At 52.8% G+C, this 13177-nt stretch overlaps 5 protein-coding genes across 5 annotated transcripts; 2 read left to right on the top strand and 3 right to left on the bottom strand.

The window, feature by feature from the left end:
• Window positions 1-51: 51 nt before the first annotated feature.
• Window positions 52-342, bottom strand: J4E93_000708 (uncharacterized protein; the record flags this gene model as incomplete). Its single annotated transcript, XM_049338667.1, has 1 exon — window positions 52-342. One exon carries the CDS (start codon window positions 340-342, stop codon window positions 52-54), a length of 291 nt encoding a protein of 96 aa, XP_049204552.1.
• Window positions 343-1310: 968 nt separating this feature from the next.
• J4E93_000709 (uncharacterized protein) lies at window positions 1311-2240 on the top strand (the record flags this gene model as incomplete). The annotated part of the gene is made up of 2 exons (XM_049338668.1): window positions 1311-1690; window positions 1742-2240. 2 exons carry the CDS (start codon window positions 1311-1313, stop codon window positions 2238-2240), a joined length of 879 nt encoding a protein of 292 aa, XP_049204553.1.
• An 856-nt stretch (window positions 2241-3096) lies between these two features.
• On the top strand, window positions 3097-4144 carry J4E93_000710 (uncharacterized protein; the record flags this gene model as incomplete). Its single annotated transcript, XM_049338669.1, has 2 exons — window positions 3097-3265; window positions 3327-4144. The coding sequence occupies 2 exons, from the start codon at window positions 3097-3099 to the stop codon at window positions 4142-4144; spliced, it is 987 nt and encodes a 328-aa protein (XP_049204554.1).
• A 663-nt stretch (window positions 4145-4807) lies between these two features.
• J4E93_000711 (uncharacterized protein) lies at window positions 4808-7530 on the bottom strand (the record flags this gene model as incomplete). Its single annotated transcript, XM_049338670.1, has 3 exons — window positions 4808-6310; window positions 6358-6605; window positions 6654-7530. The coding sequence occupies 3 exons, from the start codon at window positions 7528-7530 to the stop codon at window positions 4808-4810; spliced, it is 2628 nt and encodes an 875-aa protein (XP_049204555.1).
• Window positions 7531-11619: 4089 nt separating this feature from the next.
• Window positions 11620-12115, bottom strand: J4E93_000712 (uncharacterized protein; the record flags this gene model as incomplete). The annotated part of the gene is made up of 3 exons (XM_049338671.1): window positions 11620-11827; window positions 11882-11984; window positions 12040-12115. 3 exons carry the CDS (start codon window positions 12113-12115, stop codon window positions 11620-11622), a joined length of 387 nt encoding a protein of 128 aa, XP_049204556.1.
• Between the last annotated feature and the right edge of the window lie 1062 nt (window positions 12116-13177).

The following is a 13177-nucleotide window of genomic DNA, read 5'->3' on the forward strand; positions in this document are numbered from 1 at the left end:
GTGAAAGGATCCCAATGTGAAGTGGAGAACGGGAATAGCAGCGACATCGGATCAGAATCCAAAGTCCTCCAGTTTCTTCCCATCCTCAAGTCCCAAGGTCCAGATATCCACGTCAAGAACTTCACCCGACCACCGAATACCACGTACTGTCCTGACTCCATGATTCGTGAACCCCAGTCTGAGGAAGAGCTTCTTCGCCTCTTCGTTTGTGTCGTCGGTCAAACCCGCAATCTCTTTCGCACCTTTCTTCTCGCGAAAGTACTTGATCAACCCCTGTGTAGCTTCCGTCGCGTATCCCTTCCCGTGATACCGCTCCAACATGTTGAAGCCGACGTCCGGCATGGTGGGTGCTTGCTCGCCTGCAACACGTCCCAGTTGCATGCTCACGATCCCAATGTGTTCTAATTTTTCTCTGTGAGAATGGAACTCCGGTCTCATCGTCTCCTTCATGTGACTCTGGTTTCAAGCTGATGATGTACCGTCCATAGCCCGTCGCACGAAGCTTTTCATCTCCAGAAGCGGCGATCTTTCGCGCTGCTTCGCGATCTGGTACGTCTTTAATTACGCTAGGGTACCGACGGACAGATGGAGCACCATGGTAAAGTGCAAGAGTGAAGTCGCAGTGTTCGTCAGAGGACGGATCGAGGTAGGAGAGGTAGAGGCGGGGAGTTGAGATGTGGAAGTCGTATGGTGACATTTCGAGGCTAAGCAATGGTCGATTGATGCTTGGTGCTGTGCTCAAGCTTAAACGCTCCCGAGCCTTATTATAAGCATATCTCCGACGCGTCGACGGAATGCTAACACCGGCCTGGACTCGGATGAGTCACCTAGGCTGACCGTCCAGGCAACCAGAATGCTCAGCGCTAGGTAGTATGAGGAAGCTCACACGCGGTGTTGCTGGCATCCTATGCTCCCTTTTCCGGATGAAGCGTTCTTCTACATGAACTCTCGGGTGACTCTACTCCGGGCTCACTTTCATTCGATGTTGTGTCCGGGGACTTTATTCCGATTATGCGCGCTCCAGGTCTACCGATATTGCGACAGAGACGGACATAACTGAGGAGTGAAATTCTAATCGCAGACATGAGTCGGGATTCCGATGCCAGCGCGATAGCTGTTTGTCGTGTTACAGATGAGACCCAAAGACACATGAGAGTGAAGCTACGAAGGGGTCGCAAAGCCACTAGGCTTGGAGCGGCAAGGCGTAAGATGATAGTGGGGAACCCCCGCCTTCCGATGATCTCTTCTTTTGATGCCTCGACACCTGGCTTCTTTAAGTCACCCAACGTCGTATACCTGAAAACGACATCATGGCGCCACTTTCGGGATCCGCCAAGAAGAAGAAGCAGAAGGAGAAGGAGAGAGAGCTCCAAAGGCTCAAGGTCATTGAAGAGCGCCAAGCAGGATCGGACACCAGCCCGGACGATGAGATCCCCGCTACCCAAGCCTACGGACCCTGGGACGAGCCAAAGGAGAAGTGGGATGCTCGCCTGATGGCTCAGCCCCCGAGCGATGCTTCGTGGGATGCCTTTGAGAAACGTGCAAAGGCAAGGAAGGGAAAGGCCATCGAGTACCAGCCTGCTGCTATCCCAGATGAGCAGACTATGCACGTAGATGCATCGACCAAGTTTGATAGCACTGCGAAGCCCGTTCAAAAGATCGTTTTCGCTTCTGGAATCAACGTGGACGAGTATGTCCAACTTTGTCTAGATTCGTGTTAACTCCTGCTGATAATATTCAGCACCATTGTCGACGTCATTGCCAATGCAGATGCTACTTTCCGAAGCGCAGTCCGTGTCTTTGTCGCCGGAGATGCTGAGAGGAAGGAGGCCATTGAGCTCACAAGCGCGGGCGTAGAGAAGTTGACCAAAGCTTTGCCTCAGCTAGAGATCATCGCTCTTCACGGCACATCGAAGCTCACGCGTACCGCATTCCCAACTATCCTCAAGAACTGCGCAAACATCGAATCCGTTACCCTGACCGTCGTCCAAGGCCAAAAATCCAAGCGCATTCGTCTCAACAGCACACTCGACTGGTTGACAGATAAGACTTTCGTCCCGAAGTTGCGGTACCTCGAGTTCCGTGGCGTCTACCATGAAGCATTCCGTCGCGAGTTCCTTGAGTTCCTCACGAAGTGCAGGCCTGCGCTGGAGATTGTTTTCGAATATGATAGGCCAGCTGTACTTATCCGAGACATGGAGACTATCCCTCTGGACCGCGTCCCTGCTGCCGGTAAATGAGCTACCATCATTTAAGCGAGATCTGTGCGGCTCTGAGCAAAACAGTCACAGCAGGCCCAATGGGAAGACCTGGGGACAAGCCCGAACATATCGGTTCGCAAAAGATGCGGTGCTCGCTACAGCTTATGAAGCAATCGAAAAGCCACGTGCAGGCGATCGGGGGTGATCACTCATCTCTCGATGACGAAGCAATAAATACAATGAATGAAAAGCGACTAGTCTCAGCTGAAACAATTCAACGCTACAAGACCTGCGGATCCGATGCGCGATACCACGTATGATGTTGACTTCGCCACGAAGCGTGCGCAATACCTTTGTCATCCCGCTCGGGAAGCGGAAGTGACGAGAAGGCCACTGTTCTCAATGGCAGTAGCCAGAGCGTTTTGTAAGCCGACGCCTCACATGTCCCAATGAATGATAAATGAAGTCATCCCGAAGTCCACATGCGTGCACCCAAAATTTCATCAACGGCTTGGTACGCCTGGTCTATTCCCACTAATCTCTACAACTAACACATGGCACCCTTCTTAGACCTCCGATCTATCAAGCTCCGACCGCGAGAGCGAGTGCGACGGGGAAGTGGACCCGGCCGCTGTCTTGATGGCACTTGTGCATCAGCCCAGACGCTAATGGGAGCTAACGCGGACTTTATGCACGCTGCTGACACTCTCAAAACAGCATCGCGCCAGAGAGAGCCTCACTACTTCCTTAACACCTTCAAACGTGATGGGGCTATGCTGCTTCTCGAAGCGGGGCTTGAATAGATAGGTCCGATTCGCGAGCTGTCATCGATCTGCATATATGCTGGCACCCGCTCGGAGGATGACATTCCCATACACGATTTTCCCCTGCCGACATGTCAGCAACTCCGATGCCATCTGGGTTTGACTATGCAGATGCTCCCATTGAGTTAGCCTGGTCGTCTCAGCGACCCGAGCTCCGTGATGAAACAGAGGATTGGATGGGTGTGACCAATCCAGTGGAGAGGCGAAAATTACAGAACCGCTTGAACCAGAGAGCACGGAGTAAGTTGTCCCGCAGATCGAGCGCCAAAAAGGAAGAAATTATGTTCTAACATGCTACTAGGGAACCGTGCACAAAAGAAAAATGCCCCAGCCAGACAGCCCCGCCGTGTTATCATACCAGAAGAGGCCAACAAGAGCGACACGTCGGGTCGTGAAGGCAGTTGCAGCACATCCGACCTATCCCTAGACGATCTTAGCAACCCAGATGTCGCCATAGCGCAGAGGTCATGCATGGCCGCCCACCCCAAGGTGCAGGAACTCATGCGCCGCTTTTCCGAACATGCCTACGCCAGCTACATGCAAGGCACACCCGCCCTGTCCCACTTACCGCTCCTACTCAAATACAACGTCGCCAGCGGTCTCGCGAGAAACGCCGATATCCTGGGAGTCACTGCGCAGTACTACGATTGGTATGGCATCTCGCCACTCAACAAACAAGGCCCGCTTCTAGGTTCCGACGCAGGGGCAGAATGGCCAGCATGTCTACAGCCTACTGAGCTCCAAGCCTCTATAGAGCATCATCCATGGCTGGATCTCTTCCCGTGGCCCAAAGTACGAGACAACATGCTGCAAGCTTTCCAACGAACGGAACCCATCGACTACGAAGATGCGCTATGCCATGATATCTGCGAGTACAACCATCTAGATCGCAATCCTATATTGATCGTCTGGGGACCTCCCGAGGATTATCGCAGTTGGGAGATTGACCCGATATTCCTGGAGAAGTGGGGCTGGCTACTGAGTGGATGTCCGGAGGTGTACGAAACGACAAATTATTGGCGTGCGACACGAGGAGAGAAGCTGTTTACGCCACAGCAGTGGCATAACACCATACAAAGCAGTTTGCCAAAGGAGCTGCACTACAGCGTTCATGACTGAGGCATCAGCAGAGCGCGGCCGTGAATCTGAATCTTGCGCACACCATAGCCTCGGATCGGAGAAGCGAGAAGGGTACGAGGCATGATTGCTCTGCATCGAATGGTTCGTGATTGCACGTACATGGCTAATAGCAGCTATCATGAATCCTGTTCACACGACCGCACAAGTCAAAGATTACTTCGGACGGCATCGCGAGAACGAGTTGCTACGAACCAACATCACGGGAACGGGTGCCAGAAGCATGCATGTCTCTATGCGGGCCAGTCTCAATAAGCTCGGAGCAAGTGGTGTGGATTCCGATGTACATACACTGGCAGAACGTCGGCGGCAATGGGTAAGCAGTATAGCATGAGGTTGAGAGCGGCGGACCAGGCGACTTATCAGACGGCGGCTTGAATCTATGCGCCATTCAGAAGTGTGGGGCATGCGCCGAAGCCAAGAGTGAGAGAAGTATAGTGCTTGCGAAAAGATGGAGGTTGGGGCTGATAAATGAGTGTATTTGGCTGTTATGCAGCTTTGTATATAGCAATAATGAACAGTATGATCTTGGACCATCGATATGTTACCGTATCGATGGAGATTGTAGCGATGAATCGCCATTCAACGCTGGGTGTGTTCCTCACCTATATATCATCTTTCAGTGACTAGCCATGACGCCATTGCCTAGATGTAGAACATAGTGTCCTTGAGCCTGGGATGGATCTGTACATCAGACTCGCTCGGGTCCAGCGACGCACCCCCAGCTGCCGAAGTCCCAGCGACGGAAGGGTTGGCACTTGGCGTCGGCGTGTCGAATAGGTTCGCCAAGTAGCAACGAGCCCGCTCACAGGCCAGATCGGCGTAGTATGCTGGCGGGCACAGACTGACAGCCTTGGTCGCACGACCGAACAGATAACACATGTTGTGGGTGAGGTCTTCCACGATGTCAGCAATGTTACCAAACTGTGGCGGGACCTGTTTCGCGTAGATCTGGCGGAAGATCTCGTCGTGAACGATATAGTAATGGCAAGGACGTGCTGTTCCTTGAAGTGCGGCGTGTGCTTGAAGGAAGAAGTCCCAGTTGCGAGCCTCTGTCACGCCCCGATCGACGACGGTACCAGGCTTCGTGTTGCCAGAGCTCTTTTCCCCAACACCATCGCAGTCTTTCTCCGCTGTTGGATAGAAGCGTGTCTTGTGTCGCTTACCACAGATGACAACCGTGAAGCGTGGAAGACCTTTCTTGGTGTCAGTCGCGGGGTACAGTGCCTCGCATGCCTTTCGCAGCTGGGGAAGCTCCTGTGACAGCACCATGTCGTATTGTCCTTCTGATACTCCGTCGCGGTAGATGAGAATGTTCTCGGGGAATGCGGGGTGCTTGCCCCTGGTCTTCCAGAGGTTGAGACGCGACTTCAACATTTCGGAGAGATCATCAACGTTTTCCTGCCTTCCGCGCTGGATGCGCAGCGTTGCAGGCCACTGTCCAAGAAATTTGTCGACAGAAGCAACCATCGCAGATACAGAAGGAGCGTTAGAAGCCGAGCCTGGAGAAGGGTGGGTCACATCAATGCCGACCACCATCGTCTTGTTTTGATCGATGATGCCAAGGCTCTTGTTTTCGACGATCTGATTGATGCCACCGAGTTTCAAATTGAACTTCAGTGCAATGTTCGCAATATACTGATCGCGGCCACGCTCCTTCCAGAGCTTGGAGCCAACAGAACAGATCGTGTGAAGGCCAAAGTCTCTGTCGGCGAGTGTCTTGATGCGCTTGTACAAGGGGATGTTTGCCTCTGGTAGCACAATGAATAGAAGGTTCAAGGCACCAGCGGCTCTCTGTAGATATGGGCCGAGGGACGGATCGTCTGGATGCTGTAGTTGAAGACGTTGTGGGGGAAGGGGTGGCTGGGCGTTGACACCAATCTTGAGCAAGCCTTGGTAGAACTCCTGCATCACAGCACCGAGAGCTTGGCCATCGAAAGAGTCGCGTTTACCTGGAAGAGATATCATGACTGTGGACCATTTCGGTAGGGATGCGCCAGTATTGAACTTGATGTTCATCATATTCCAACGCCCAAACTTCTGGTCGACAGGAGCAGTCTTGTCACCTTTGTAGATGACCCTTGGACAGGTGAGAACTCGACCGGGTACTTTAATCAGACCCGGTGCGATGGTAAGACCAAAAGAGCGCTTGGAATTATCAGCAAGAAGATGTCACAGCGCGAATGGAAACTTACCAGCAAAACATTGGTGTCCTCGTCCAGACCGACGGTCGATACACCCTCGTTGAGGATGGATTTTGCGTTCTCCCACGGCTTGCGTACGGCGTACTGAATCATAGTCTGTGTTTGGCCACCATCAAGCTTGGCTTTGGATGGCTGGCCCGGAACGACGACGCAGACCTCTGCAGGGAGGTACATGGGGTTTTCTCGGTTACCGCAGTTGACGACGGGCAGCTCGGGGTGCTGGAGGACACGGTTGTATGCTACATGACGTTAGTACCGGGATACTATGGAGGAAGAGGGTGACATACTCGTCTTAAAGAAATCGAACACAGTGATGTATTTTCCCGATCCAGCAGGCGCTGGACCCTTGGGCTGGGGCTTTCCTTTGCCCTTGCCCTTTGCAGCACCCGCCTCCGCCTTGGGTGCGCCGGAGGAGCCTGCGTCAGCATCGAGCCAGAACTCGACATCCTTAGCGCCTGCACCGTGGCCCTTGATGCGTGGCCTGTTCGTCAGCTTATGCCCGTCGTCCTTCCTGGCAAGTCCAAAGATCGTCTTGATGCGAGGAATGACCTGCTTGGCTTTGTTCCGCTTCTCAGCCAGATGCGTGGTTTGGACGCGGACCAGCTTGAGAAACTTTTCTAAGGCAATGGTGTTCCGTGTACCGTAGCTGTGCATGAGGCCCGGGAGAGGACCAGAGTGGTAGAAGGCTCCATGACTGACGTTGATATTGACCAGGATGCGGCAAGTTGCAATGCGCACGCTGGAGAAGAAGCCGCGGATGACTTCGAGACCTGAGCCAAGATCACCCCTTGTCGCATTCTGATTCAGGGAGAAGCTTTTCGATGAGCCTATCGTGGCGAGGTTATTGGCGGACTTGACGTAGTGGTTCAGGAAGATGTTGAGCGCCTGCGTCAATTCTTGCTTGTCGCCCAAGGACTGGCTGAGGTTGGTAGAATTCATCCAGTCGACCAGCTCACCGATGCTGTACGTTCGGATGTATTTGACTTTGATCTTGTATACCGTGCCGTTGGCTGCTGGTTCGTCTTCACCTTCGCTGCGGTACTGAATCTCAACGATGTCTTCGTCATGCTTGAACTTCGTCTTGGAAACAAGAGTTTGACGGAAATCAGTCGCGACGTCGCCTTTGAGAGGAGCCATCTCCGATGACTGAAGCAAGAGCTCCATTACCCGGTGACGTTTCCTTCCAGCGGCTTCTGGTTGGACGTCAACATCGTAGCGATACAACACCATATTGGAAGGTGGCAGCAGCTCAACATAGTTCGCCGTGAGCTCTACTTTGACACCTTTCGTGCCATATCCGGGTCTCGTTGGATTTCCTTCAGATAGCGTCAGGGTGCTGAGATCGAGGCCTTTCTTTCCGACTGGATGCAAAGTATCTTCAACTTTTGCGACCTTCGGGTCTTGCGGATGAGAGTTGCTGTACGGATATCAATTCTGAACGAACCAAATGTTGGTCAACATCTTACGGGAAGATCTGGATGCCTTGCTGGCCACCGCGGGGCGGTCCACCATACCCTCCTCTGCCGCCACCACGGCCTCCGCCTCTATCACCCCGAAACCCACCGCCTCGATCCCCTCGGAAGCCGCCACCTCCATAGTCGCCTCGCCCTCCTCCTCTACGTCCTCCTCCGCGGTCTCCACGAAATCCTCCTCTTCCTCTGTCACCGCCTCGAGGTGCGTTTGACATAGTTGAATGGCTGAGTGAGGCCTTCGGACTGAAGAATTGGCGCGACGTACGACGAGCTCAGTGATCTGTCTGACACGCCGCGCTTGTGGACTAGGTGCTTTCGAATAAGGTTCTGTAGAGCAATCTATGTATGGAACAGCAACACTGTTCCGATGGGAATGCTCGCAAGACCCTAAAGGCTGAGAAACGACGAGAAAGCAATGAGGCGAGGCAATGGAAGCAAACACGCTAAGTGGGGCAAGCTACGCGCCGACCCACACCCCGCCCCGCGTCGTCTCATTCCACGTCGAACGCCAGCGCCCGACTTTCATCCCTTTCACTTCGCCAGCTGCCTGACTGCATACTGACCGCTTTGTTACGCTGTATAAGCCTTGCACATGCCTATCAAGTATGCTGGTGCCTGTTCTTCCCCACGCCTGTAAGGTGTGCCAATCCAAGCTGCTCCTCTACCTCCACGGCTACAACCGCTGCCCAGAAAAGGGCTCATGGGAGCTCATTACCGAACACAAATCCTCGACCGGCAACGAGTATGGATACTGGTTCAATCTTTATTATGGTGAAGCCGTCGCATTGGCAAAGGGTGGCTGCGAATGGATGATGTGGCTTGTTACCCTCCGCCGGCGGGATACCACAGTAAACAGTCAATTGCGCGCATACTTCACGCATAACTCCGAGGAACAGCTTGTGCTAGACTGGGCCAATGACATCAATCAATATACGGACGGTAAAGACTTTGCTCGCAAGCTAGTGCTGTGCGTGGAGGCTGAGTACGTCCTCCGTGGAACAAGGCTTCTTTGCTAGTTTAGTGCACTAATGATGAATGTGGCTCAGTAACGTAGCCGCTACAGACATCAAACACAGGCTGCCAAATCTGAATCCCGCATCCGCCGAAACCATGTCGACGGCTCGCACGTGGCTACAGACGTGCACCACCACGCATCACGCCTGCGGCAACAAATCCCGGCGCACAACGACAGGCTCTGGTATCTTGAAACCTCGCCGTCTCATCAAGATCTTCAAAAGGCCTAAGGGCTCAACCACGGATCCAGAGCTATGCTTGGTGGAAACAACACACATTGAACGGCCAAAGTATGCTACCTTGAGCTACTGCTGGGGAGGAGATCAGCCAGTGAAACTGAAAAGAGGCAACATAATCTCATGGCGGTCCAAGATCTCGTTCAGCGATCTTCCACGTACGTTGAAAGATGCTATACTAGTGACGGCTGAACTAGGGCTTGAGTACATCTGGATAGACGCTCTCTGCATAGTCCAGGACGACGATGGCGACAAGATTGTGGAGCTCGCCCGGATGGGCGACATATACTCCCATGCGCATGTTACCCTGCTAGCTTCACGAAGCCCCAGAGTGCAGGATGGGTTTCTACAATCCAGATATATCCCCCGGGAAAGAGGTTTTCGGTTACCTTATCTTTGCAAAAACGGCAAGATAGGTTCCGTAATTCTCTGGACAGGGAGGGACATGGGAAATGCTGAGCCAATCCACCAACGTGGATGGTGTTTCCAAGAACAAATCCTTTCTCCCCGCATCCTAGAGTTCGGTACCCATCAGCTACGGTATCTATGCACCGCCAATCGCACTGATGAAGTCGTCCCGGAGACAGATGGGTGGATTACGAATTCTGAAACGTTCGGGGCATATGGAACTGGTCATTCGCTTGACTTACCAGCTCACTGGTACACTTTACCGGCGACAGGAACCGAGTTTCTGGATCTTTGGGGACGCATCGTCATGCACTACAGTCATCTAAGTCTGAGCCACAACACTGATAAGCTGCGCGCTATCTCGGCTGTTGCCAGAAAGTTTGGACAGTCCTCACCTGTGCGATACTACGCTGGGCTCTGGCCAGAACACCTGCCGAGCCAATTACTCTGGGAAGTGGACCGTGACGATCGGAGCTCACGTAAAGCCACCCGAGCCGCTAAATGGGTCGCTCCATCATGGTCTTGGGCATCGATAGAGGGGCCTATCAGCTACTCATGGTATGATGGCCATTCAATCATGTGTCAGCGACTGAACGTCATCGTCGAAAATGCCACGTCTAAAGACGACTTCAGCGACGTGCTCGACGCTGAATTGAGACTTCGAACATTAACCCTCCATGCTAAGCTGGGAAAACACGAAAGAGCTTCTCAATCATGGGGACACGAAAGAGCTGCTCGATCATGGGGGTTCAGTAGCAAAGCTACGCGTCATCGAACCGACGAGGACGCGACTACCGGTGCACAAGAAGATGATTGGTCGTCTTGGCATCCGACTTTTGTTGATCCGAAGTCTGGAAAAGCCTGGACCGACATATCCGGTCAGTGCGATGAACACACTGCGGGATGCCATACTGTGCTGCTAGCTCGCATCACTATAGGTCGGGGGCTCATTCTGGCAATGCAGCCGCAAACCAAGAAGTACACGCGCGTTGGTATTTTCCGGTTGGACGCATACATAGAGGGCGACCGTCGCTGGGAGCAGAGAGATATCGCCATTGCGTAATACAGCATCGTTAATTTTTTACCATGAATATTGCCTCGTTCCCTTTCCGATCTATCAAAACAAGAGACATCCCGTGTTGTGCCTGTAATGCCCACTTTGTTGTTCGGAAAGCAGATGCGGCCAGGCTGAGCGAAAAAATGGCGAGACGAGGAACCGGTAGCAAACACGCGAAGTGGGGTAAACTGCAAGCTATCCGCCGCCGACACTTTTGACACGCGACGCGACCTTACTTGTGCAATCAGGGGGCGTCAGAAGTGGGGTCAGACGTGTTTCTAGCGTCCGCAGTGGTACAAAGATGAATATGGCAAAAGAAGGTTCGATGATATCGGCGGCATGATGAACTTCCGGGGTCATTGGGGCGGTGCGACAACGAAAAGCACGGACATTCTTTTGTCATCTCAATTCTTTCTGTCCCCCAGGAAGGGTGCACATGTTTTAATTACGCTGCAAAAGGAATATCTCTATACTGGAGTCGCTCCCATTGCCCTGTAACTCTCTGTACGCGTCTCCTTGTCTCCTTCCGGTGAAAGCCGCTCGGCTGGGTGGCCGCAGCCCTTGGTGTGACGGTTGTGGTGGCGGAGGAAGCTGTTTCTCAACGTCTGGCTGGGGTCGTTTCTCCACGGTCGCACCGCGCCGTAATTCGGGACGCGACTGGAAAGCTTGCATGCGATATGACCCCTGCTCGGATTTGCCTGCCGATGAAGACGACGTTGGTGCGAATTTGCCTCCGAGGAAGTTGTTTGATGGCCGGCGGCGGGACGATGCTTGCGACGTGTTGCCGAAGACGCGTGGGAACAGTTTGTTCATGAGAGGCTTGCAGCCTGGAAGGCAGCCGCAGATAACACCTACACCGCTCTCTACCGACATGATGACGAAGGTGGTAGCTCCGTACCCTGTACATTGTTAGTTGATGATTGCGTACAGCTGTGATTCGATGGTGACCCACAAAAGACGTCGTAGGAGACGAGATATAGGTGTGTATAGTAAAGTCGTACGACGCCGGCGATGCATACACTGATCCCATGTCAGCCTGATCCAAAGTAGATTGTGAAAGGTCGACCTACATGACACCAAGCGAAAACATGCTCGTCAAAGTTACGCGCTGACGGAGCGATACTTGAACGTTCAAAAGGTTTCTTGCGGGCCATAGGAAGATGACGAAGTCGCTGAATGTGTTTTGCGCCGAGTGGAAGTAGTAGATCGCCTTGATGTTGAGGCACTTGGCTGTGTTGATGTACTTGAAGATCTCCCAGTACGTGCTGGCGGGCCTACATTGGTTGTTAGCATAATGTGCAATAGTTGAGATGATCGCGTTTGCTTACGAGCATTGGAACAGGGTGATGAAGAAGCAGGCCGTGTTCAGAGTCACCGTGTAGAAGATCATCAAGCGGCAGAACCACTTGTCGAGCTTTGACGGAAATATGCCTAGAAAGCTCTTAGTGATTGCGCTGCCACGGCTTCGCACATGCTGCACACTTACGTATGTAGGTGAGAAGAATTGCGACCTTCATGAACGTGATGATGGCAGTGAAGAGCAATTGCGTCGACATGCCCATCTATACTGTTGTGAGCATGAGAACACCAGCTCGTGACGCGTAACATACCTGAGCAGCTTTCATCGTCCCGAACAGTCGCTCAGGTCGAACGTCCCCTACTTGATATCAGCTACGGCGGATGTGACCCAAGTCAGGGTCTACTCACATAAATGATAGCCCATTTGGTAATCTGGCAGCATCGATATTATGAGCATAACGTTGCTTCCGACAGACATCACCTACACAGGTCAGTGCTCTACTCTCAGGTTAATAGATGTATTCTTCTGTTACTTACAGCTGCCATCAGCATCGTCCAGTCGTCCCATCCCAATGTATTGACGAGCACTGTCCGACAGTAGAATCGACATGATATGAACCCAATGACGAGAACAGTCAGTGGAACCAATATCGCCAAAGCCAATGTGAGGTGATTCGCCGGGTCGACATAGTTAGGCGGCGGAAAGGATGCGAACTCCTCCGCCGTAGGAAATCTCGAAGTCATGATGAGTAAACGCCAGCAAAGACGGCCGCAAAAACAACATAAGTCCTCCGCGGGTACCAGAAAAGCATTCCTGAATCACTCGGGAGCGCCCGCGGCCATTATAACCGGCATGCTCGTAATAGGAGCCGGCATACACACCAACTACCCCGCGACCTGTAGGAGCAGGAGTTGAAACTTACTTGAAGTGAGCTACGCACGTCCCGCGCATAGTGTGAGTGGCGCTTCGCCTGCCACCTGCTTGAAACGACACCATCGCCCGAAGGTCGCGACTGGTCCAGACACTTACTCACGTTTGTGCGGCTGAAGGCACCCGAGGCCGGGTCTTCCATGTTTTCCATGTGGCTTTCGACTTGTTAGTTCGCCATACGGTTGCTTGGGATGGCCTGTGTTGAGGCCTCTAACGGAAACATCCACCTTTGGGTAAGCAAAGTCAATTGCGCCTTGTGTCCCAGTGATGTTTGAAACCGAACATGATGAACGCATTGCTTTTTGTCACGATCGTCAGTAGCCGTGGAAGTACACTCCACTCGTGGAGCGTGCCGCAGTGATCGTACTGATCTTCCCATAGTTCCCATGGTAGC

The sequence above is a fragment of the Alternaria ventricosa genome (genome assembly GCF_023758065.1).
Source record: "Alternaria ventricosa strain BMP 2768 chromosome Unknown scaffold_1, whole genome shotgun sequence".
NCBI classification, from domain to species: domain Eukaryota; kingdom Fungi; phylum Ascomycota; class Dothideomycetes; order Pleosporales; family Pleosporaceae; genus Alternaria; species Alternaria ventricosa.